We start from the raw sequence: 27,350 nt of genomic DNA on the forward strand, positions 1-27,350 counted from the left end.
CTGCTTGAGCTTCAACTTACAAGTTACTGTACTACTCACTGACGCTGCGCTGCGACGCAGCCGCTTCCAGGCTGAGGCTCCCTCCACTATGTCACATGGTGAGAACACCAGTGAAGTCAACTCACACAGTGGCGTGACATCACAAGCCGCTGACATCACAAGTATAGCAATCTTTCTGTGAAATAAAACAGAAAGAGCGGAGATTTGTCCTTTCAAGGAACTTGCAGACAAACCCTTATCCAAACCATCCTGAAGAAACTGTAAAATTCTAGGAATTCTAAAAGAATGCCAGGAGAATTTATGAGAAGAACACCATGAAATGTAAGTCTTCCAAACTCTATAATAAATCTTTCTAGAGACAGATTTACGAGCTTGTAACATAGTATTAATCACTGGTTCAGAGAAACCTCTATGACTTAGAACTAAGCGTTCAATTTCCATACCTTCAAATTTAATGATTTGAGATCCTGATGGAAAAACGGACCTCGAGATAGTAGGTCCGGCCGTAACGGAAGTGGCCAAGGCGGGCAACTAGACATCCGAACCAGATCCAAAACCTGTGTGGCCATGCTGGAGCCACCAGCAACACAAAAGACTGTTCCATGATGATCTTGGATATCACTCTTGGAAGGAGAACTAGAGGCAGGAAGATGTAAGCAGGATGATAACACCAAGGAAGTGTCAGCGCATCCACTGCTTCCGCCTGAACATCCCTGGACCTGGACAGGTATCTGGGAAGTTTCTTGTTTAGATGAGAGGCCATGAGATCTATCTCTGGAAGACCCCACATCTGAACAATCTGAGAAAACACATCTGGATGGAGAGACCACTCCCCTGGATGTAAAGTCTGGTGGCTGAGATAATCCGCCTCCCAATTGTCTACACCTGGGATATGCACCGCAGAGATTAGACAGGAGCTGCATTCCGCCCAAGAAAGTATCCAAGATACTTCTTTCATAGCTTGGGGACTGTGAGTCCCACCCTGATAATTGACATAAGCCACAGTTGTGATATTGTCTGTCTGAAAACAAATGAACGGTTCTCTCTTTAGCAGAGGCCAGAACTGAAGAGCCCTGAGAATTGCACGGAGTTCTAAAATATTTATTGGTAATCTCGCCTCTTGAGATTTCCAAACCCCTTGTGCTGTCAGAGATTCCCAAACAGCTCCCCAACCTGAAAGACTTGCATCTGTTGAGATCACAGTCCAGGTTGGCCGAACAAAAGAAGCCCCTTGAACCAAACGATGGTGATCTATCCACCATGTCAGAGAGTGTCGTACATTGGGATTCAAGGATATTAATTGTGATATCTTTGTATAATACCTGCACCATTGATTCAGCATACAAAGCTGTAGAGGTCTCATGTGAAAACGAGCAAAGGGGATCGCGTCCGATGCTGCAGTCATGAGACCTAAAACTTCCATGCACATAGCCACTGAAGGGAATGACTGAGACTGAAGGTGCCGGCATGCTGCGACCAATTTTAAACGTCTCTTGTCGGTTAGAGACAGAGTCATGGACACTGAATCTATCTGGAAGCCTAAAAAGGTGACCCTTGTCTGAGGAATCAAAAAACTTTTTGGTAAATTGATCCTCCAACCATGTTTCCGAAGAAACAACACTAGTTGATTCGTGTGAGATTCTGCAGTACGTAAAGACTGAGCTAGTACCAAGATATCGTCCAAATAAGGAAACACTGCAATACCCTGTACTCTGATTACAGATAGTAGGGCACCCAGAACCTTTGAAAAGATTCTTGGAGCTGTTGCTAGGCCAAATGGAAGAGCAACAAATTGGTAATGCTTGTCTAGAAAAGAGAATCTCAGAAACTGATAGTGTTCTGGATGAATCGGAATATGAAGGTATGCATCCTGCAAGTCTATTGTGGACAGATAATGTCCTTGCTGAACAAAAGGCAGAATAGTCCTTATAGTCACCATCTTGAAAGTTGATACTCTTACATAACGATTCAAAATTTTTAGATCCAGAACTGGTCTGAATAGATTTTCTTTCTTTGGTACAATGAATAGGTTTTAATAAAACCCCAGACCTGGTTCCTGAAGAGGAACTGGCATGATTACCCCTGAAGACTCCAGGTCTGAAACACACTTCAGAAAAGCCTGAGCTTTTACTGGATTTACAGGGATGCGCGAGAGAAAAAATCTCCTCACAGGAGGTCTTACTCTGAATCCTATTCGATACCTTGAGAGACAATGCTCTGAATCCAATGATTTTGGACAGATTTTATCCAAAAATCCTTGAAAAACCTTAATCTGCCCCCTACCAGCTGAGCTGGAATGAGGGCCGCACCTTCATGCAGACTTAGGGGCTGACTTTGGTTTCCTAAATGGCTTGGATTTATTCCAATTTGAGGAAGGCTTCAAATTGGAAGCAGATTCCTTGGGGGGAGGATTGAGTTTTTGTTCCTTATTCTGACGAAAGGAACGAAAACGGTTAGAAGCCTTAGATTTACCCTTAGGTTTCTTATCCTGAGGCAAAAAAACTCCTTTTCCCCCAGTGATAGCTGAAATAATAGAATCCAACTGAGAACCAAATAAATTATTACCTTGGAAAGAAAGAGATAGTAATCTAGATTTAGATGTGATATCAGCATTCCAAGACTTGAGCCACAAAGCTCTTCTAGCTAATACAACTAAAGACATGGATCTAACAACAATTTTCGTGCCAAAAATGACGCAATAAAGTTTAGCATTTGACGCACCCGCGGGCCTAATACCCGCAATTGTAAGAAGTAGTCAATTGAAAAAAGACTAAACCCCAGGTAAGAAATAAATTTCTTAAAAATGTTTACATTCCCCAAATATGAAACTGACAGTCTGCAGAAGGAAATACATGAACCTGACTCATGACAAATATAAGTACAATACATATATTTAGAATTTTATATAAATGCATAAAGTGCCAAACCATAGTTGAGAGTGTCTTAAGTAATGAAAACATACTTACCAAAAGACACCCATCCACATATAGCAGATAGCCAAACCAGTACTAAAACAGTTATTAGTAGAGGTAATGGTAAATTGAGAGTATATCGTCGATCTGAAAAGGGAGGTAGGAGATGAATCTCTACGACCGATAACAGAGAACCTATGAAATAGACCCCCGTTAGGGAAATCATCAAATTCAATAAGTGATACTCCCTTCACGTCCCTCTGACATTCGCTGTACTCTGAGAGGAATCGGGCTTCAACAATGCTGAGAAGCGCATATCAACGTAGAAATCTTAGCACAAATTTACTTCACCACCTCCATAGGAGGCAAAGTTTGTAAAACTGAATTGTGGGTGTGGTGAAGGGTGTATTTATAGGCATTTTGAGGTTTGGGGAACTTTGCCCCTCCTGGTAGGATTGTATATCCCATATGTCACTAGCTCATGGACTCTTGCCAATTACATGAAAGAAAGCTCCTTTATCTGTCACAGTAGGAAAACAGTATCCAGACCAGGCCCAAACAAAATTATTCCCTGAAAAAGAAGTGACAAAACATAGACTGAGAAATCATCAACCTTAGCTGAATTAAAACTCTCAACCTTCTGGTTGCTAGGCGGTTGTGGCCGCAGCTCCCTCATGGCCAGGACTGCTAATATTATAATTTTAGCATTAATCTTAATAATGTCAACAACAGCATTACAAATGTAAGCATTAGCTGACCTTAACTGATTCCAAAACTCTATACCAGCAGATTAATCAGAAAACTGCTCAGATAAGCTAATCACACTAAAGAGTAGAGGATGCAGCAACACAGGAAACTGGCATATGAAAAGGTGGGAGTGTTTTTAAGGGCTCTTATAGTTTTGGTAATCTTTGCCTCCTCCTAGTGGTCAGGAGTATAATTCCCAGGAGTAATGGTTTGTGGACTCTCACTAACTTTATGAAAGAAAAGTATCAGAAATCTGTTTTTATTTAAAAAAATGCAACAAGGCAGAAGAGGGATTGTTGGTGATAAATGAAAGATGTTGACAAATGCGGGTTCTTATGTCTCTGGTGATCATATCGAACATACTGACCCTTACATGTTGGGCACTAAATCAAGTTGATGACAGCTTTACTTGTACATTTAATATAATTCATAATCTCAAAATTATCACCTGTAAATTGTGAAACAAAAGTATTTCTCGCATGAATTAATTCAAAAGCATGGTAATGCATATTGCCATTTAACCTGAGCCAAGTCCTAGATGGAGTGGGATCTCTCGAAAAAACTTGGCGGAAATTACCCAATCTTTAATTCTTAGAATGCACAAAATGGCAACCCCTACTAAATCCCTGCTCCAATTATTTTTCACAATAAAGAATGGAGAGACATCTTTTGACTATCCTGCAACTTTGTGAATACTGAATGAATCAACTCTTATAACTCCATATTCTACAATCTTTACTATTTTTTTCTGCTGTTCCATCAAAAGATCCACCCAGTCCATTGGCTCAACATCCCTGAGAGCATTTTCTATTACTGTAGAAAAATATCCTCTTTTTTGAATTCTTAATCTCTGAAGCATGTTTAGAACTGTTACATTTTAACTATTATCAAATGCCTTTCTTCATAACAGATTTAAAAACATGTTTAGGTAGGCGACCGGCATATGTAGTACGGAATTACTTGCAACTGGCTTGCAGTACATTATAGAACGGAATATTATAAACCGTGATAGTCTACCTCTTTCTAGTTCTACCTCTTTTCAAACAGTTTTGTGGTTTTGTTCTGCTCAATTCTAAAATATGTTCTGCTGCTTAAAAATTGGACAAATAGTTGTGTTAATGTAAAGTTTTAGCCTGAAGTTTATATTTGTAACACTTAGTATGTGGATTTTATGTGTTCTGCTGATTAAAAATTGGACAAACAGTTGTGTAAATGTAAAGTTTTAGTCTAAAGATTATGTGGATTTTATTTTAAATATAGGAAAAAACTATTTTTTTTTTTATCATATTAGTCGTCCCGGGATAGCCATCTGAACATAGAGAGGTACTAGTCCGTAACCATTGACAAATTGTCAGTCTTGAATGGTTATTTAGAAGATAATACATTTTTGGGATTTCAGATATAATTAAAATGTATCAATCCAGCAAACAAAAGAAAGAAATTAAACTTTAAACTACCATGCTCAGCTTACCTGTAGTTTAGCTGTCCCTGCATCTTCATGGTCTACTTTGTTCTTTGTGTTAAAGCTGTGATAACCTTTGGCAAGGCGAATGGAAGACGGATGATATTGGGCATACTGCAATTCCTATAGCACAGAAATAGTAACACATAACACAGTTAAAAACATATAAACAGTTTAAATCAGTCACAACCTCCATACAACTTTATGTAGGTGCCCTGATTGTTAGCTAGGGTAGAATGTTCCAATATACTTATTAGCATGTTAACTAGAGCAGCATATGCAGAAATAATCACCTGACATGTCAATTGGTATATTGTATGTTTAAACTGCCACCTCACATGTTAGTAAGAGCAGTACATATCAATACCATCGCCTGGCGCATTATCTAGAGCAGAATATATATCAATACCATCGCCTGGCACATTATCTAGAGCAGAATATATATCAATACCATCGCCTGGCACATTATCTAGAGCAGAATATATATCAATACCATCGCCTGGCACATTATCTAGAGCAGAATATATATCAATACCATCGCCTGGCACATTATCTAGAGCAGAATATGTATCAATACCATCGCCTGGCACATTATCTAGAGCAGAATATGTATCAATACCATCGCCTGGCACATTATCTAGAGCAGAATATATATCAATACCATCGCCTGGCGCATTATCTAGAGCAGAATATATATCAATACCATCGCCTGGCACATTATCTAGAGCAGAATATATATCAATACCATCGCCTGGCACATTATCTAGAGCAGAATATGTATCAATACCATCACCTGGCACATTATCTAGAGCAGAATATATATTAATACCATCGCCTGGCATATTATCTAGAGCAGAATATATATCAATACCATCACCTGGCACATTATCTAGAGCAGAATATATATCAATACCATCACCTGGCACATTATCTAGAGCAGAATATATATTAATACCATCGCCTGGCATATTATCTAGAGCAGAATATATATCAATACCATCGCCTGGCACATTATCTAGAGCAGAATATATATCAATACCATCGCCTGGCACATTATCTAGAGCAGAATATATATCAATACCATCGCCTGGCACATTATCTAGAGCAGAATATATATCAATACCATCGCCTGGCGCATTATCTAGAGCAGAATATATATCAATACCATCGCCTGGCACATTATCTAGAGCAGAATATATATCAATACCATCACCTGGCGCATTATCTAGAGCAGAATATATATTAATACCATCGCCTGGCATATTATCTAGAGCAGAATATATATCAATACCATCACCTGGCACATTATCTAGAGCAGAATATGTATCAATATGATCGCCTGGCACCTTATCTAGAGCAAAAACAGAATTTATGCTTACCTGATAAATTACTTTCTCTTGCGGTGTTATCCAGTACACGGATTCATCCTTTACTTGTGGGATATTCTCCTTCCCTACAGGAAGTGGCAAAGAGAGCACACAGCAGAGCTGTCCATATAGCTCCCCCTCTAGCTCCACCCCCCAGTCATTCGACCAAAGGTTAGGAAGAAAAAGGAGAAACCATAGGGTGCAGTGGTGACTGTAGTTTAAACAAAAAATTTTACCTGACTTAAATGCCAGAGCGGGCCGTGGACTGGATACACCGCAAGAGAAAGTAATTTATCAGGTAAGCATAAATTCTGTTTTCTCTTGCAAGGTGTATCCAGTCCACGGATTCATCCTTTACTTGTGGGATACCAATACCAAAGCTTTAGGACTCGGATGAAGGGAGGGAACAAGACAGGTACCTTAAACGGAAGGCACCACTGCTTGCAAAACCTTTCTCCCAAAAATAGCCTCCGAAGAAGCAAAAGTATCGAATTTGTACAATTTGGAAAAAGTATGCAGTGAAGACCAAGTCGCTGCCTTACAAATCTGTTCAACAGAAGCCTCATTTTTGAAAGCCCATGTGGAAGCCACTGCTCTAGTAGAATGAGCAGTAATTGTTTCAGGAGGCTGCTGGCCAGCAGTCTCATAGGCCAAACGGATGATGCTTTTCAGCCAAAAGGAAAGAGAGGTAGCAGTCGCTTTCTGACCTCTCCTCTTACCAGAATAGATAACAAACAAGGAGGATGTTTGTCTGAAATCCTTAGTTGCTTGTAAATAGAACTTTAAAGCACGAACTACATCAAGATTGTGTAACAGACGTTCCTTCTTCGAAGAAGGATTAGGACACAGAGAAGGAACAACTATTTCCTGGTTAATATTCTTGTTAGAAACAACTTTAGGAAGAAAACCAGGCTTGGTACGCAAAACTACCTTATCTGCGTGGAACACCAGGGAAGGTGAATCACACTGTAAGGCAGATAATTCTGAAACTCTTCGAGCAGAAGAGATAGCTACCAAAAACAAAACTTTCCAAGATAACAACTTAATATCTATGGAATGTAAAGGTTAAAACGGAACCCCTTGAAGAACTGAAAGAACTAGATTTAGACTCCATGGCGGAGCCACAGGTTTATAGACAGGCTTGATTCTGACTAAAGCCTGAGCAAACGCTTGAACGTCTGGTACCTCTGCCAGACGCTTGTGTAAAAGGATAGACAGAGCAGATATCTGTCCCTTCAAGGAACTAGCTGACAATACTTTCTCCAATCCTTCTTGGAGGAAAGACAATATCCTGGGAATCCTAATCTTACTCCATGAGTAACCCTTGGATTCACACCAACCCAGATATTTCCTCCATATCTTATGGTAGATTTTTCAGGTGACAGGCTTTCTAGCCTGAATCAGAGTATCTATAACCGACTCAGAGAAACCTCGCTTTGATAGAATTAAGCGTTCAATCTCCAAGCAGTCAGACGTAGAGAAACTAGATTTGGATGCTTGAACGGACCCTGTATTAGAAGATCCTGCCTCATTGGCAGTGTCCATGGTGGGACAGATGACATGTCCACTAGGTCTGCATACCAAGTCTTGCGTGGCCACGCAGGCGCTATCAGAATCACCGAAGCCTTCTCCTGCTTGATTCTGGCGACCAGACGAGGGAGAAGGGGAAACGGTGGAAAAACATAAGCCAGATTGAAGGACCAAGGCGCTGCTAGAGCATCTATCAATACCGCCTTGGGGTCCCGGGACCTGGACCCGTAGAGAGGAAGTTTGGTGTTCTGACGGGACACCATCAGATCCAACTCTGGAGTGCCCCATAGCTGAGTCAGCTGGGCAAACACCTGCGGGTGGAGTTCCCACTCCCCCGGGTGAAAAGTCTGACGACTTAGGAAATCCGCCTCCCAGTTGTCTACTTGTGGGATGTGAATTGCTGAGAGCTGGCAGGAGTGATCCTCCGCCCACCTTATTATTTTAGTTACTTCCGTCATCGCTAGGGAACTCTTTGTTCCCCCCTGAAGATTGACGTAAGCTACAGTCGTGATGTTGTCCGACTGAAATCTGCTGAATTTGGCAGCAGCTAGTTGAGGCCATGCCTGAAGAGCGTTGAATATCGCCCTTAGTTCCAGAATGTTTATTGGGAGAAGCGTTTCTTCCCGAGACCATAAGCCCTGAGCTTTTAGGGAGTCCCAGACTGCACCCCAGCCTAACAGACTGGCGTCGGTCGTTACAATGATCCACTCTGGTCTGCGGAAACATATTCCCTGAGACAGGTGATCCTGAGACAACCACCAGAGAAGAGAATCTCTGGTCTCCTGGTCCAACTGAATTTGAGGTGACAAATCTGCATAATCCCCATTCCACTGTTTGAGCATGCATAGTTGCAGTGGTCTGAGGTGTATCCGAGCAAAAGGGACTATGTCCATTGCCGCTACCATTAATCCGATTGTCTCCATGCACTGAGCCACAGATGGCCGGGGAATGGAATGAAGAACTCGGCAAGTAGTTAAGAGTTTTAATTTTCTGACCTCCGTCAGAAATATTTTCATTTCTACCGAGTCTATTAGAGTCCCTAGGAAGGGAACCCTTGTGAGAGGGGAAAGAGAACTCTTTTTGATGTTCACCTTCCACCCGTGAGACCTCAGAAAGGCCAATACAATCTCCGTGTGAGACTTGGCTCTTTGGAAAGACGGCACCTGAATTAAGATGTCATCTAAATAAGGCGCCACTGCTATGCCCCGCAGTCTTAGAACCGCCAAGAGGGACCCTAGCACCTTTGTGAAAATTCTGGGAGCAGTGGCTAAGCCGAAAGGAAGAGCCACAAACTGGTAATGCTTGTCCAGAAAAGCAAACCTGAGAAACTGGTGATGATCTTTGTGGATAGGAATGTGTAGTTATGCATCCTTTAGATCCACGGTAGTCATATATTGACCTTCCTGGATCATTGGTAAGATTGTCCGAATGGTCTCCATTTTGAATGATGGGACTCTGAGGAATCTGTTTAGAATTTTTAGATCCAGGATGGGTCTGAAAGTTCCCTCTTTTTTGGGAACCACAAACAGGTTTGAGTAAAAACCCAACCCTTGTTCCGCCATTGGAACAAGGGTGGATCACTCCCATTGTATGTAGATCTTCTACACAGCGTAAAAACGCCTCTTTCTTTGTCTGATCTGTAGACAGACGAGAAATGTGGAACCTCCCCCTTGGAGGAGAACCCTTGAATTCTAGAAGATATCCCTGGGATACAATATCTAACGCCCAAGGATCGTGTACATCTCTTGCCCAGGCCTGAGTGAAGAGAGAGAGTATGCCCCCTACTAGATCCGGTCCCGGATCGGGGGCTACCCCTTCATGCTGTCTTGGTGGCAGCTGCAGGCTTTTTGGACTGTTTACCCTTATTCCAGCCCTGGTAAGGTTTCCAGGTTGCCTTGGGCTGTGAAGCGTTACCCTCTTGCTTTGCAGCCGGAGAGGATGAAGCGGGCCGTTCCTGAAATTACGAAAGGAACGAAAATTAGCTTTGTTCTTTGTCTTAAAGGACTTGTCCTGAGGGAGAGCATGGCCTTTTCCACCGGTGATTTCTGAAATAATCTCTTTCAATTCAGGCCCGAAGAGGGTCTTTCCTTTGAAAGGGATGTTCAAAAGCTTGGATTTAGACGACACATCGGCCGACCAGGACTTTAGCCATAGCGCCCTGCGCGCCAAAATGGCGAAACCTGAATGTTTTGCCGCTAACTTAGCTATTTGAAAAGCGGCGTCAGTGATAAAAGAATTAGCTAGCTTTAGAGCCTTAATTCTATCCATAATTTCCTCATATGAGGTCTCCGTCTGGAGCGAGTCTTCCAGCGCCTCAAACCAGAAAGCAGCTGCAGTAGTTACAGGAATAATGCAGGCAATAGGCTGGAGAAGAAAACCTTGTTGAACAAAAATGTTCTTAAGTAAACCCTCTAATTTTTTATCCATAGGGTCTTTAAAAGCACAACTGTCTTCAATAGGTATGGTTGTGCGTTTAGCAAGTGAAGAAACAGCCCCCTCCACCTTAGGGACCGTCTGCCACGAGTCCCGCACAGGGTCAGATATGGGGAACATTTTCTTAAAAACAGGAGGGGGAGCAAAGGGAACACCTGGTCTATCCCACTCCCTAGTAACGATATCCGCAATCCTCTTAGGGACCGGAAACGCATCGGTGTAAACAGGGACCTCTAGGTACTTGTCCATTTTACACAATTTCTCTGGGATCACCAAAGGGTCGCAGTCATCCAGAGTAGCTAATACCTCCCTAAGCAAAACACGGAGGTGTTCTAGTTTAAATTTAAAAGCCAATGTATCTGAATCTGTCTGAGGAGGAACCCTTCCTGAATCAGAGACTTCTCCCTCAGACATCAAATCCCTCGCTCCCACTTCAGAGCGTTGTGAGGGTATATCGGGATATGGCTACCAAAGCGTCAGAATGCTCATAATCTGTTCTTAAAACTGAGCTATCACGCTTTGCAGGTAACACGGGCAGTTTAGATAAGAAGGCTGTAAGAGAATTATCCATGACTGCCACTAAGTCTTGCAATATAAAAGGGTTAGACGCACTAGAGGTAGTAGGCGTCGCTTGTGCGGGCGTAACTGGTTGTGACACTTGGGGAGAGGCAGACGGGCTACCCTCGTTACCTTCAGTCTGAGAATCATCTTGGGCCACCTTCTTAAGTGCGACAATATGATCTTTAAAGTGTATAGACATATCAATACAAGTGGGACACATTCTGAGAGGGGGTTCCACCATGGCTTCTAAACAAATTGAACAAGGATTTTCCTTAGTGTCAGACATGTTTAACAGACTAGTAGTATACACAAGCAGGCTTGGAAATCAATTTAATCAAATAAAAAACACAATTTGAAAAAACGTTACTGTGCCTTTAAGAGATAAAAAGAGCACACAATTTTACAAAACAGTGAAAAATGCAGCAATCCTTTTGAAATTTTCACAGTATGTACCTAAAGCCTTAATAAGATTGCACCACAAGTTGCAAAACGATTAACCCCTTAATGCCCAAACCGGAGCAGCCTAAAACCAACACCCGGTTAAAATTACTACAGCACCTTGCCACAGCCTTGATGTGGCCCTACCTGCCCTTAGGGATCAAATTTGGGGGAATATAGCTTCCTTAAGGCCCTCAAACAGCAGCAGGACCCTCCATGTGAAGCATTATGAACTTCTCTGCAATTCTAACTGTGCATCTGAGGTGCGAAATTAGGCTCCTCCCACTATATTCCGGAGCTGTGAGGCCTAAGAAATCACTCCTAAGTAAATAAAAAATAGCCATGTGGGTAATAACCCCAGAAAGAACCCAAAAGGACTTTCAAAGTGTCTTGCAAACGATATTTTCCTTAGCTAAACAATCGATTGCCCTGAATAAGTGTCAACCAGCATAATTAGCCCTGTGATGTAAGCATTCAATTCCTTACTAAGTCTGTGAACATAGCTTACCCTCCCCTCATGGGGATATTGTCAGTCTCTTCTAGCATTATCTCAGTCTTGTCTAGAAATAAATGACTGAACATACCTTATTGCAGTTCACCCTGCAAACTGTTCCCCCCAACTGAAGTTTTCTGGTACTCCTCAGTCCTGTGTGGGAACAGCAGTGGATTTTAGTTACAACATGCTAAAATCATTTTCCTCTCAGCAGAAATCTTCATCACTTTTCTGCTAGAGAGTAAATAGTACAAACCGGTACCATTTAAAATAACAAACTTTTGATTGAAGATAATAAAAACTACAATTCTAACACCACATTCACTTTACCCCCCCGAGAGATTCCCTAGTGCTTAGAGCCGGCAAAGAGAATGACTGGGGGGTGGAGCTAGAGGGGGAGCTATATGGACAGCTCTGCTGTGTGCTCTCTTTGCCACTTCCTGTAGGGAAGGAGAATATCCCACAAGTAAAGGATGAATCCGTGTACTGGATACACCTTGCAAGAGAAATGTATATCAGTACCATCGCCTGGCACATTATCTAGAGCAGAATATGTATCAATATGATCGCATGGCACATTATCTAGAGCAGAATATATATCAATACCATCGCCTGGCACATTATCTAGAGCAGAATATGTATCAATATGATCGCCTGGCACCTTATCTAGAGCAGAATATATATCAATACCATCATATGACACATTATCTAGAAGAGAATAATATATATCAATACCATCGCCTGGCACATTATCTAGAAGAGCATAATATATATCAATACCATTGCCTGGCACATTATCTAGAGCAGAATATATATCAATACCATCGCCTGGCACATTATCTAGAGCAGAATATGTATCAATATGATCGCCTGGCACCTTATCTAGAGCAGAATATATATCAATATCACCACATGAAAAATTATCTAGAGCAGAATATATATCAATACCATCACCTAGCACATTATCTAGAGCAGTATAGATCATTACCATAAAATGGCATGTTTGCTGGTTCAGTATATTTCAACACCATCACCTGGCATGTTAGCTAGAGAAGTGTATAAATACAATCAATAGGCATATTATCTAGTGCAGTTAATGTAAATACAATAATCAGGCAAATTAAAAAGTACAGTACATGTCAATACAATCATCTGGCATGCTACTTGCTCAGTACAGGTCAATATAGTTGCCTGGCACATTAGCTTGCACAAAGTCTTAAGGAATCTGGTATGCTAGCTAAGGGCGTACATATTAAAACAGCCACCTGACATGCTAGCTAGTGTGGTGTATGTCAATCCAGGCATCTGGCATGTTAGCTAGCTAAGTACAGGTCAATACAGTCACCTCAGCTAAAGCAGAATGTTATTATTATCATCATCATCAGTTATTTGTAAAATTCCGTAGTGCTGTTGTGTCATATAAAGCAATGCTCATTATATATCTACCTGGCATGTTAGCTGGTATTGAAGGTCTTCCAAAGCCGATAGGCGATTTTGTGCCTCTTGTACTTCCATTTTAGATGACAGAGTTGAGGATACTAACTGGACAGATTTCTGAGGCAAACTGACTACAGGACATATGGAATAAAACAAAAACACTTTCTAGTAAAATTACTTTAAGACAAACATATCGGTAACATAACAGATCAATGAATGCAAATAAATATATTCTATAGCCAATAAATTGTAAAATGAAAGGAGTAGAACAGTAAAACTGCAACGGACCACAACACAACTAGACCCCGCTGAGAGAGGCAAATTGTTATATTTTGAATCCTCCGAAGGGTGTAAGTAAAACTCCCAGTGAGATTTTATCAAGGGATTTACTAAGCTCCAGAAGTGCATATGATTACTGTGGCCCAGTCAAGAAACACACTACAGTGTTTTTAATTCCATATCTAAATATTTGAGAGATGTTTAGTATTTTCTTATTGTGTTTCCCATCTCTCTATATATGAAGTGAGACTGATTGTTAATAATATAACTGCAGAAAGTGCCTCAATTGTAGCCTAAAATCAGCTGGCAAGATGCAGGAGCTCTTGTTACTTTTATTCAGAAGTCGTTTACTAGGGACTATTTGATTGATCATACTGGCTCATTAAGGGTTCTTCCACTTTCTCAGTGAATGATATGAAGAGATCTAGATTGTAAGCTCTTTGGACCATTGCCCTACTCCTACTGTATCAATTTTTATTTTGTCTAATAATTTAATTGCAGCTCAACAGATGTGCATTGTACCACCCCATGATTATGTACTGTAAAATAAGGCGGCAATTTATAAATAAAAGCAAATAACATAGCATCAATAAATGTAGTGTTCTCATCTTTACAAAGCCTCTGTATTCTAGCAACATTAAAGGGACAGTAAACCTACAAAAACATAATTTATGCTTACCTGATAAATGTATTTCTCTTGTGGTGTATCCAGTCCACGGATCATCCATTACTTGTGGGATATTCTCCTTCCCAACAGGAAGTTGCAAGAGGATCACCCACAGCAGAGCTGCTACATAGCTCCTCCTCTAACTGCCATATCCAGTCATTCGACCGAAACAAGCCGAGAAAGGAGAAACCATAGGGTGCAGTGGTGACTGTAGTTTAAATTAAAATTTAGACCTGCCTTAAAAGGACAGGGCGGGCCGTGGACTGGATACACAACAAGAGAAATACATTTATCAGGTAAGCATAAATTATGTTTTCTCTTGTAAGGTGTATCCAGTCCACGGATCATCCATTACTTGTGGGATACCAATACCAAAGCTAAAATACACGGATGAAGGGAGGGACAAGGCAGGCTTAAATTGAAGGAACCACTGCCTGTAGAACCTTTCTCCCAAAAATAGCCTCCGAAAAAAGCAAAAGTATCAAATTTATAAAATTTTGAAAAGGTATGAAGCGAAGACCAAGTCGCAGCCTTGCAAATCTGTTCAACAGAAGCCTCATTTTTAAAGGCCCAGGTGGAAGCCACAGCTCTAGTAGAATGAGCTGTAATCCTTTCAGGGGGCTGCTGTCCAGCAGTCTCATAGGCTAAGCGTATTACGCTCCGAAGCCAAAAAGAAAGAGAGGTTGCCGAAGCTTTTTGACCTCTCCTCTGTCCAGGGTAAACAACAAACAGTGTAGATGTTTGGCGAAAATCTTTAGTAGCTTGTAAGTAAAACTTCAAAGCACGGACCACGTCCAGATTATGTAAAAGACGTTCCTTCTTTGAAGAAGGATTAGGACACAATGATGGAACAACAATCTCTTGATTGATATTCTTGTAAGAAACTACCTTAGGTAAAAACCCAGGTTTTGTACGCAAAACTACTTTATCTGAATGGAAAATCAGATAAGGAGAATCACATTGTAAAGCAGATAACTCAGAGACTCTCCGAGCCGAGGAAATAGCCATCAAAAACAGAACTTTCCAAGACAAAAGTTTAATATCAATGGAATGAAGGGGTTCAAACGGAACCCCTTGAAGAACTTTAAGAACCAAGTTTAAGCTCCATGGGGGAGCAACAGGTTTAAACACAGGCTTGATTCTAACCAAAGCCTGACAAAAAGCTTGAACGTCTGGAACTTCAGCCAGACGCTTGTGCAAAAGAATAGACAGAGCAGAAATCTGTCCCTTTAAAGAACTAGCTGATAATCCTTTTTCCAAACCCTCTTGGAGAAAGGACAATATCCTAGGAATCCTAACCTTACTCCATGAGTAATTCTTGGATTCACACCAATAAAGGTATTTCCGCCATATCTTATGGTAGATTTTCCTGGTGACAGGCTTTCGTGCCTGTAATAGGGTATCAATGACTGACTCGGAGAAGCCACGCTTTGATAAAATCAAGCGTTCAATCTCCATGCAGTCAGTCTCAGAGAAGTTAGATTTGGATGATTGAAAGGACCTTGTAGTAGAAGGTCTTGTCTCAGAGGCAGGGTCCATGGTGGAAAGGATGACATGTCCACTAGGTCTGCATACCAGGTCCTGCGTGGCCACGCAGGCGCTATCAAGATCACCGATGCTCTCTCCTGTTTGATTTTTGCAATCAGTCGAGGGAGCAGAGGAAACGGTGGAAACACATAAGCCAGGTTGAAGAACCAAGGCGCTGCTAGAGCATCTATCAGTGCCGCTCCTGGGTCCCTGGACCCTGATCCGTAACAAGGAAGTTTGGCGTTCTGGCGAGACGCCATGAGATCCAGTTCTGGTTTGCCTCAACGATGAACCAATTGAGCAAACACCTCCGGATGGAGTTCCCACTCCCCCGGATGAAAAGTTTGACGACTTAGAAAATCCGCCTCCCAGCAAATGGCACTATGTCCATCGCCGCTACCATTAAGCCGATTACTTCCATGCACTGAGCCACTGAAGGGCACGGAATAGAATGAAGAACACAGCAAGATTTTAGAAGCTTTGATAACCTGGATTCTGTCAGGTAAATCTTCATTTCTACAGAATCTATCAGAGTCCCTAGGAAGGAGACTCTTGTGAGTGGGGATAGAGAACTATTTTCCTCGTTCACCTTCCACCCATGTGACCTGAGAAATGCCAGAACTATGTCCGTATGTGACTTGGCAATCTGAAAGTTTGACGCCTGTATCAGGATGTCGTCCAGATAAGGGGCCACTGATATACCTCGCGGTCTTAGAACCACCAGAAGCGATCCCAGAACCTTTGTAATGATTCTTGGAGCTGTAGCTAACCCGAAGGGAAGAGCCACAAATTGATAATGTCTGTCCAGAAAGGCAAACCTTAGGAACCGATGATGATCTTTGTGAATCGGCATGTGAAGGTAAGCATCCTTCAAATCCACTGTGGTCATGTATTGACCCTCCTGGATCATAGGTAGGATGGTCCGAATAGTTTCCATTTTGAACGATGGAACTCTGAGGAATTTGTTTAAGATCTTTAGATCCAAAATGGGTCTGAAGGTTCCCTCTTTTTTGGGAACCAAAAACAGATTTGAATAAAAACCCTGTCCCTGTTCCGTCTGTGGAACTGGACAGATCACTACCATAATTAGGAGGTCTTGCACACAGCGTAAGAATGCCTCTTTCTTTATCTGGTTTACAGATAATCTCGAAAGGTGAAATCTCCCTTGAGGGGGGGAAGCTTTGAAGTCCAGAAGATATCCCTGAGATATGATCTCCAACGCCCAGGGATCCTGAACATCTCTTGCCCACGCCTGGGCGAAAAGAGAAAGTCTGCCCCCTACTAGATCCGTTACCGGATAGGGGGCCGTTCCTTCATGCTGTCTTAGAGGCAGCAGCAGGCTTTCTGGCCTGCTTGCCCTTGTTCCAGGACTGGTTAGGTTTCCAGCCCGGCTTGGATTGAGCAAAAGTTCCCTCTTGTTTTGTAGCAGAGGAAGTTGATGGTGCACTTGCCTTGAAGTTTCGAAAGGCACGAAAATTAGACTGTTTGGCCTTTGATTTGGCCCTGTCCTGAGAAAGGGCATGACCCTTACCTCCAGTAATGTCAGCAATAATTTCCTTCAAACCAGGCCCGAATAGGGTCTGCCCCTTGAAGGGAATGTTAAGTAATTTAGACTTTGAAGTCACGTCAGCTGACCAAGATTTAAGCCATAGCGCCCTACGCGCCTGGATGGCGAATCCAGAATTCTTAGCCGTTAGTTTAGTCAAATGAACAATGGCATCAGAAACAAAAGAATTAGCTAGCTTAAGTGTTCTAAGCTTGTCAAGTATTTCAGTCAATGGAGTAGCTGTCTGAAAGGCCTCTTCCAGAGACTCAAACCAGAACGCTGCAGCAGCAGTGACAGGTGCAATGCATGCAAGGGGCTGCAGGATAAAACCTTGTTGAATAAACATTTTCTTAAGGTAACCTTCTAATTTTTTATCCATTGGATCTGAAAAAGCACAACTGTCCTCGACAGGGATAGTGGTACGCTTTGCTAAAGTAGAAACTGCTCCCTCCACCTTAGGGACCGTCTGCCATAAGTCCCGTGTGGTGGCGTCTATTGGAAACATTTTTCTAAAAATCGGAGGGGGGGGGGGGGGGGAAACGGCACACCGGGTCTATCCCACTCCTTATTAATAATTTCTGTAAACCTTTTAGGTATTGGAAAAACATCAGTACACACCGGCACTGCATAGTATTTATCCAGTCTACACAATTTCTCTGGCACTGCAATTGTGTCACAGTCATTCAGAGCAGCTAACACCTCCCCAAGCAATACACGGAGGTTCTCAAGCTTAAATTTAAAAGTAGAAATTTCTGAATCAGGTTTCCCCGAATCAGAGATGTCACCCACAGACTGAAGCTCTCCTTCCTCAGCTTCTGCATATTGTGACGCAGTATCAGACATGGGCCTTAAAGCATCTGCGCGCTCTGTACTACGTCTAACCCCAGAGCTATCGCGCTTTCCTCTGAATTCAGGCAGTCTGGCTAATACCGCTGACAGGGTATTATCCATGATTGCCGCCATGTCCTGCAAAGTAATCGCTATGGACGTCTTTGATGTACTTGGCGCCATTTTAGCGTGAGTCCCTTGAGCGGGAGTCAAAGGGTCCGACACATGGGGAGAGTTAGTCGGCATAACTTCCCCCTCGTCAGAATCCTTTGGTGATAATTCTTTTAAAGACAATAGCTGATCTTTATTGTTTAAAGTGAAATCAATACATTTAGTACACATTCTCATATGGGGTTCCACCATGGCTTTTAAACATAATGAACAAGGAGTTTCCTCTATGTCAGACATGTTTACATAGACTAGCAATGAGACTAGCAAGCTTGGAAAACACTTTAAATCAAGTTAAACAAGCAATATAAAAAACGTTACTGTGCCTTTAAGAGAAACAAATTTTGCCAAAATTTGAAATAACAGTGAAAAAAGGCAGTTAAACTAACAAAATTTTTACAGTGTATGTAACAAGTTAGCAGAGCATTGCACCCACTTCCAAATGGATGATTAACCCCTTAATACAAAAAATGGATTAATAAAACGAAAAAAACTTTTTTAAACAGTCACAATAACTGCCACAGCTCCACTGTGGCTTTACCTTCCTCAATAAATGACTTTTGAAGCCTTTTGAGCCCTTCAGAGATGTCCTATAACATGCAGGGGACTGCTGAGGGAAGCTGAATGTCTCTGTCTGTAATTTTAACTGCGCAAAAAAGCGCTAAAATAGGCCCCTCCCACTCATATTACAACAGTGGAAAGCCTCAGGAAACTGTTTCTGTTTCAAAGCATATATAAAAACGATTAAACATGCCAGCAAACGTTTTATATTGCACATTAATCAGAGTATATACCTCTGATAGCAAGCCTGATACTAGTCGCTATTAAATCACTGTATTTAGGCTTAACTTACATTAATCTGGAATAAGCAGCATTTTCTAGCAATTCCATCCCTAGAAAAACATAACTGCCCATACCTTATTGCAGGATACCCTGCACACTATTCTCCCTCTGAAGTTACCTCACTCCTCAGACATATGTGAGAACAGCAGTGGATCTTAGTTACTTCTGCTAAGATCATAGAAAACTCAGGCAGATTCTTCTTCTAAATGCTGCCTGAGATAAAACAGTACAACTACGGTACCATTTGAAAATAATAAACTTTTGATTGAAGCAAAAACTATCTATCACCACTTTCCTCTTACTACCTCCATCTTTGTTGAGAGTTGCAAGAGAATGACTGGATATGGCAGTTAGGGGAGGAGCTATGTAGCAGCTCTGCTGTGGGTGATCCTCTTGCAACTTCCTGTTGGGAAGGAGAATATCCCCCAAGTAATGGATGATCCGTGGACTGGATACACCTTACAAGAGAAATAATGTTATATAATTCTGCACATAGTACAGATTTATACAACATTAGCTTAGTGGCAACTTTATAAATCAAAAGCTTTCAGAGATTTTTTAATTCCAAAATTGGATTTACCTGAACGTCGCTCCAGGCTCTACTGAGCGGGTCTTGTTTTTCAAAAGAGAAGACCAGAGCGGGAGCGAGCTACATTCAGTTTAATGGCATGATTAGGCGTGCTGTGAATAGACAGTGCGCCCGTGAAGTGCTTTTGAAAAACAAGACCCGCTCAGTAGAGCCTGGAGCGGCGTTCAGGTAAATCCAATTTTGGAATAAAAAAAAATCTCTAAAAGCTTTTGATTTATAAAGTTGCCGCTAAGCTAATGTTATATAAATCTGTACTAATATTATATAACATTATTTTGTAGGTTTACTGTCCCTTTAAGTTATTATCCTCATTCACAAGGGTATAAAAATATGACAGCAGGGATAAAAAGTTACTGGCATCATCAGCATATATGTTTTATATACAGCAGTGTTTCTCAACTGTGGTCCTAAAGTACCCCTAACAGGCCAGGTTTTCATTATAGCTGAACTAGAGCACAGGTGAAATAATCAGCTGATGGGTGAGAGCGGGTTAGTGATCAGCTGATAAATTCACCTGTGCTCTAGTCCAGCTATAATGAAAACCTGGCCTGTTAGAGGTGTTGAAAAACAGTGAAAAAGCATGCAGCTTTAAAATCTTTCTAAGTTACTTCTATTATCAACTTTACTTTGTTTACATGGTATCCTCTGTTGAAGAGAATACTTAGGTAGGCTCAGGAGCTTGCATGTGTCATGCACACTACATAGCAACAAAGGGGTCGATTCTAATCGTTCTGTTTTCTTTTCCTGATGCTGTAAAAACATAATTTATGTAAGAACTTACCTGATAAATTCATTTCTTTCATATTAGCAAGAGTCCATGAGCTAGTGACGTATGGGATATACATTCCTACCAGGAGGGGCAAAGTTTCCCAAACCTCAAAATGCCTATAAATACACCCCTCACCACACCCACAATTCAGTTTAACGAATAGCCAAGAAGTGGGGTGATAAAAAAGGAGCAAAAGCATCAAAATAAGGAATTGGAATAATTGTGCTTTATACAAAAAAATCATAACCACCACAAAAAAGGGTGGGCATCATGGACTCTTGCTAATATGAAAGAACATAATTTATGTAAGAACTTACCTGATAAATTCATTTCTTTCATATTAACAAGAGTCCATGAGCTAGTGACGTATGGGATATACATTCCTACCAGGAGGGGCAAAGTTTCCCAAACCTTAAAATGCCTATAAATACACCCCTCACCACACCCACAAATCAGTTTAACGAATAGCCAAGAAGTGGGGTGATAAGAAAAAAGTGCGAAGCATATAAAATAAGGAATTGGAATAATTGTGCTTTATACAAAAAAATCATAACCACCACAAAAAAGGGTGGGCCTCATGGACTCTTGTTAATATGAAAGAAATGAATTTATCAGGTAAGTTCTTACATAAATTATGTTTTCTTTCATGTAATTAACAAGAGTCCATGAGCTAGTGACGTATGGGATAATGAATACCCAAGATGTGGATCTTTCCACACAAGAGTCACTAGAGAGGGAGGGATAAAATAAAGACAGCCAATTCCTGCTGAAAATAATCCACACCCAAGATAAAGTTTAATAAAAAACATAAGCAGAAGATTCAAACCGAAACCACTGCCTGAAGTACCTTTCTACCAAAAACTGCTTCAGAAGAAGAGAATACATCAAAATGGTAGAATTTAGTAAAAGTATGCAAAGAGGACCAAGTCGCTGCTTTGCAAATCTGATCAACTGAAGCTTCATTCCTAAACGCCCAGGAAGTAGAAACTGACCTAGTAGAATGAGCTGTAATCCTCTGAGGCAGAGTTTTACCCGACTCAACATAGGCAAGATGAATTAAAGATTTCAACCAGGATGCCAAAGAAATGGCAGAAGCTTTCTGGCCTTTTCTAGAACCAGAAAAGATGACAAATAGACTAGAAGTCTTTCGGAAAGATTTAGTAGCTTCAACATAATATTTCAAAGCTCTAACAACATCCAAAGAATGTAACGATTTCTCCTTAGAATTCTTAGGATTAGGACATAATGAAGGAACCACGATTTCTCTACTAATGTTGTTGGAATTCACAACCTTAGGTAAAAATTCAAAAGAAGTTCGCAACACCGCCTTATCCTGATGAAAAATCAGAAAAGGAGACTCACAAGAAAGAGCAGATAATTCAGAAACTCTTCTGGCAGAAGAGATGGCCAAAAGGAACAAAACTTTCCAAGAAAGCAATTTAATGTCCAATGAATGCATAGGTTCAAACGGAGGAGCTTGAAGAGCTCCCAGAACCAAATTCAAACTCCATGGAGGAGAAATTGACTTAATGACAGGTTTTATACGAACCAAAGCTTGTACAAAACAATGAATATCAGGAAGAATAGCAATCTTTCTGTGAAAAAGAACAGAAAGAGCAGAGATTTGTCCTTTCAAGGAACTTGCGGACAAACCCTTATCTAAACCATCCTGAAGAAATTGTAATATTCTCGGAATTCTAAAAGAATACCAAGAAAAATGATGAGTAAGACACCAAGAAATATAAGTCTTCCAGACTCTATAATATATCTCTCTAGATACAGATTTACGAGCCTGTAACATAGTATCAATCACAGAGTCAGAGAAACCTCTTTGACTAAGAATCAAGCGTTCAATCTCCATACCTTTAAGTTGAAGGATTTCAGATCCGGATGGAAAAAAGGACCTTGCGACAGAAGGTCTGGTCTTAACGGAAGAGTCCATGGTTGGCAAGATGCCATCCGGACAAGATCCGCATACCAAAACCTGTGAGGCCATGCCGGAGCTATTAGCAGAACAAACGAGCATTCCCTCAGAATCTTGGAGATTACTCTTGGAAGAAGAACTAGAGGCGGAAAGATATAGGCAGGATGATACTTCCAAGGAAGTGATAATGCATCCACTGCCTCCGCCTGAGGATCCCGGGATCTGGACAGATACCTGGGAAGTTTCTTGTTTAGATGAGAGGCCATCAGATCTATCTCTGGAAGTCCCCACATTTGAACAATCTGAAGAAATACCTCTGGGTGAAGAGACCATTCGCCCGGATGCAACGTTTGGCGACTGAGATAATCCGCTTCCCAATTGTCTACACCTGGGATATGAACCGCAGAGATTAGACAGGAGCTGGATTCCGCCCAAACCAGAATTCGAGATACTTCTTTCATAGCCAGAGGACTGTGAGTCCCTCCTTGATGATTGATGTATGCCACAGTTGTGACATTGTCTGTCTGAAAACAAATGAACGATTCTCTCTTCAGAAGAGGCCAAAACTGAAGAGCTCTGAAAATTGCACGGAGTTCCAAAATATTGATCGGTAATCTCACCTCCTGAGATTCCCAAACTCCCTGTGCCGTCAGAGATCCCCACACAGCTCCCCAACCTGTAAGACTTGCATCTGTTGAAATTACAGTCCAGGTCGGAAGAACAAAAGAAGCCCCCTGAATTAAACGATGGTGATCTGTCCACCACGTTAGAGAGTGTCGAACAATCGGTTTTAAAGATATTAATTGAGATATCTTCGTGTAATCCCTGCACCATTGGTTCAGCATACAGAGCTGAAGAGGTCGCATGTGAAAACGAGCAAAGGGGATTGCGTCCGATGCAGCAGTCATAAGACCTAGAATTTCCATGCATAAGGCTACCGAAGGGAATGATTGTGACTGAAGGTTTCGACAAGCTGTAATCAATTTTAGACGTCTCTTGTCTGTTAAAGACAGAGTCATGGACACTGAATCTATCTGGAAACCCAGAAAGGTTACCCTTGTTTGAGGAATCAAAGAACTTTTTGGTAAATTGATCCTCCAACCATGATCTTGAAGAAACAACACAAGTCGATTCGTATGAGACTCTGCTAAATGTAAAGACTGAGCAAGTACCAAGATATCGTCCAAATAAGGAAATACCACAATACCCTGTTCTCTGATTACAGACAGAAGGGCACCGAGAATCTTTGTGAAAATTCTTGGAGCTGTAGCAAGGCCAAACGGTAGAGCCACAAATTGGTAATGCTTGTCTAGAAAAGAGAATCTCAGGAACTGAAAATGATCTGGATGAATCGGAATATGCAGATATGCATCCTGTAAATCTATTGTGGACATATAATTCCCTTGCTGAACAAAAGGCAATATAGTCCTTACAGTTACCATCTTGAACGTTGGTATCCTTACATAACGATTCAATAATTTTAGATCCAGAACTGGTCTGAAGGAATTCTCCTTCTTTGGTACAATGAAGAGATTTGAATAAAACCCCATCCCCTGTTCCGGAACTGGAACTGGCATAATTACTCCAGCCAACTCTAGATCTGAGACACAATTCAGAAATGCTTGAGCTTTCACTGGATTTACTGGGACACGGGAAAGAAAAAATCTCTTTGCAGGAGGTCTCATCTTGAAACCAATTCTGTACCCTTCTGAAACAATGCTCTGAATCCAAAGATTGTGAACAGAATTGATTCAAATTTCTTTGAAAAAACGTAACCTGCCCCCTACCAGCTGAACTGGAATGAGGGCCGTACCTTCATGTGAACTTAGAAGCAGGCTTTGCCTTTCTAGCAGGCTTGGATTTATTCCAGACTGGAGATGGTTTCCAAACTGAAACTGCTCCTGAGGACGAAGGATCAGGCTTTTGTTCTTTGTTGAAACGAAAGGAACGAAAACGATTGTTAGCCCTGTTTTTACCTTTAGATTTTTTATCCTGTGGTAAAAAAGTTCCTTTCCCACCAGTAACAGTTGAAATAATAGAATCCAACTGAGAACCAAATAATTTGTTTCCCTGGAAAGAAATGGAAAGTAGAGTTGATTTAGAAGCCATATCAGCATTCCAAGTCTTAAGCCATAAAGCTCTTCTGGCTAAGATAGCTAGAGACATAAACCTAACATCAACTCTAATAATATCAAAAATGGCATCACAGATAAAATTATTAGCATGCTGAAGAAGAATAATAATATCATGAGAATCACGATTTGCTACTTGTTGCGCTAGGGTTTCCAACCAAAAAGTTGAAGCTGCAGCAACATCAGCCAATGATATAGCAGGTCTAAGAAGATTACCTGAACACAGATAAGCTTTTCTTAGAAAGGATTCAATTTTTCTATCTAAAGGATCCTTAAACGAGGTACCATCTGACGTAGGAATGGTAGTACGTTTAGCAAGGGTAGAAATAGCCCCATCAACTTTAGGGATTTTGTCCCAAAATTCTAACCTGTCAGGCGGAACAGGATATAATTGCTTAAAACGTTTAGAAGGAGTAAATGAATTACCCAATTTATCCCATTCTTTGGAAATCACTGCAGAAATAGCATTAGGAACAGGAAAAACTTCTGGAATAACCGCAGGAGCTTTAAAAACCTTATCCAAACGTATAGAATTAGTATCAAGAGGACTAGAATCCTCTATTTCTAAAGCAATTAGTACTTCTTTAAGTAAAGAGCGAATAAATTCCATCTTAAATAAATATGAAGATTTATCAGCATCAATCTCTGAGATAGAATCCTCTGAATCAGAAGAGTCCAAAGAATCAGAATGATGGTGTTCATTTAAAAATTCATCTGTAGAGAGAGAAGATTTAAAAGACTTTTTACGTTTACTAGAAGGAGAAATAACAGACAAAGCCTTCTTTATGGATTCAGAAACAAAATCTCTTATGTTATCAGGAACATTCTGCACCTTAGATGTTGAGGGAACTGCAACAGGCAATGGTACATTACTAAAGGAAATATTATCTGCTTTAACAAGTTTGTCATGACAATTATTACAAACAACAGCTGGAGGAATAGCTACCAAAAATTTACAGCAGATACACTTAGCTTTGGTAGATCCAGCAGGCAGTGATTTTCCTGTAGTATCTTCTGGCTCAGATGCAACGTGAGACATCTTGCAATATGTAAGAGAAAAAACAACATATAAAGCAAAATAGATCAAATTCCTTATAAGACAGTTTCAGGAATGGGAAAGAATGCCAAATATCAAGCTTCTAGCAACCAGAAGCAAATGAAAAATGAGACTGAAATAATGTGGAGACAAAAGCGACGCCCATATTTTTTAGCGCCAAATAAGACGCCCACATTATTTGGCGCCTAAATACTTTTGGCGCCAAAAATGACGCCACATCCGGAACGCCGACATTTTTGGCGCAAAATAACGTCAAAAAAATGACGTAACTTCCGGCGACACGTATGACGCCGGAAACGGAAAAGAATTTTTGCGCCAAAAAAGTCCGCGCCAAGAATGACGCAATAAAATGAAGCATTTTCAGCCCCCGCGAGCCTAACAGCCCACAGGGAAAAAAGTCAAATTTTTGAGGTAAGAAAAATATGATAATTCAATGCATAATCCCAAATATGAAACTGACTGTCTGAAAATAAGGAAAGTTGAACATTCTGAGTCAAGGCAAATAAATGTTTGAATACATATATTTAGAACTTTATAAATAAAGTGCCCAACCATAGCTTAGAGTGTCACAGAAAATAAGACTTACTTACCCCAGGACACTCATCTACATGTTTGTAGAAAGCCAAACCAGTACTGAAACGAGAATCAGTAGAGGTAATGGTAAATATAAGAGTATATCGTCGATCTGAAAAGGGAGGTAAGAGATGAATCTCTACGACCGATAACAGAGAACCTTATGAAATAGACCCCGTAGAAGGAGATCACTGCATTCAATAGGCAATACTCTCTTCACATCCCTCTGACATTCACTGCACGCTGAGAGGAAAACCGGGCTCCAACTTGCTGCGGAGCGCATATCAACGTAGAATCTAGCACAAACTTACTTCACCACCTCCCTTGGAGGCAAAGTTTGTAAAACTGATTTGTGGGTGTGGTGAGGGGTGTATTTATAGGCATTTTAAGGTTTGGGAAACTTTGCCCCTCCTGGTAGGAATGTATATCCCATACGTCACTAGCTCATGGACTCTTGTTAATTACATGAAAGAAAAATTAATTTATCAGGTAAGTTCTTACATAAATTATGTTTTCTTTCATGTAATTAGCAAGAGTGCATGAGCTAGTGACGTATGGGATAATAAATACCCAAGATGTGGAACTTCCACGCAAGAGTCACTAGAGAGGGAGGGATAAAATAAAGACAGCCAATTCCGCTGAAAAATAATAATAATCCACAACCCAAAACAAAAGTTTTAATCTCAAATAATGAAATTATAAGCAGAAGAATCAAACTGAAACAGCTGCCTGAAGTACTTTTCTACCAAAAACTGCTTCCAAAGAAGAAAACACATCAAAATGGTAGAATTTAGTAAAAGTATGCAAAGAAGACCAAGTTGCTGCTTTGCAAATCTGATCAACAGAAGCTTCATTCCTAAACGCCCAGGAAGTAGAAACTGACCTAGTAGAATGAGCCGTAATTCTTGGAGGCGGGGATTTACCCGACTCTACATAAGCATGATGAATCAAAGACTTTAACCAAGACACCAAAGAAATGGCGGAGGCCTTCTGACCTTTTCTGGACCCAGAAAAGATAACAAATAGACTAGAAGTCTTTCTAAAATCTTTAGTAGCTTCAACATAATA

At 40.9% G+C, this 27,350-nt stretch overlaps 1 protein-coding gene across 1 annotated transcript in view; it reads right to left on the reverse strand.

The window, feature by feature from the left end:
• CCDC57 (coiled-coil domain containing 57) overlaps positions 1–27,350 on the reverse strand; it is a 233,531-nt gene that overhangs the window by 69,110 nt on the left and 137,071 nt on the right. Inside the window, exons 15-16 of the mRNA XM_053705728.1 lie at positions 13,390–13,511; positions 5,131–5,244 (exon numbers count right to left, since the gene is read on the reverse strand). Of these exons, the coding sequence (XP_053561703.1) occupies positions 5,131–5,244; positions 13,390–13,511 (236 nt within the window). The remainder of the gene's footprint in view (positions 1–5,130; positions 5,245–13,389; positions 13,512–27,350) is intronic.

The sequence above is a fragment of the Bombina bombina genome, chromosome 1, assembly GCF_027579735.1.
Source record: "Bombina bombina isolate aBomBom1 chromosome 1, aBomBom1.pri, whole genome shotgun sequence".
Taxonomy (NCBI): Eukaryota; Metazoa; Chordata; class Amphibia; order Anura; family Bombinatoridae; genus Bombina; species Bombina bombina.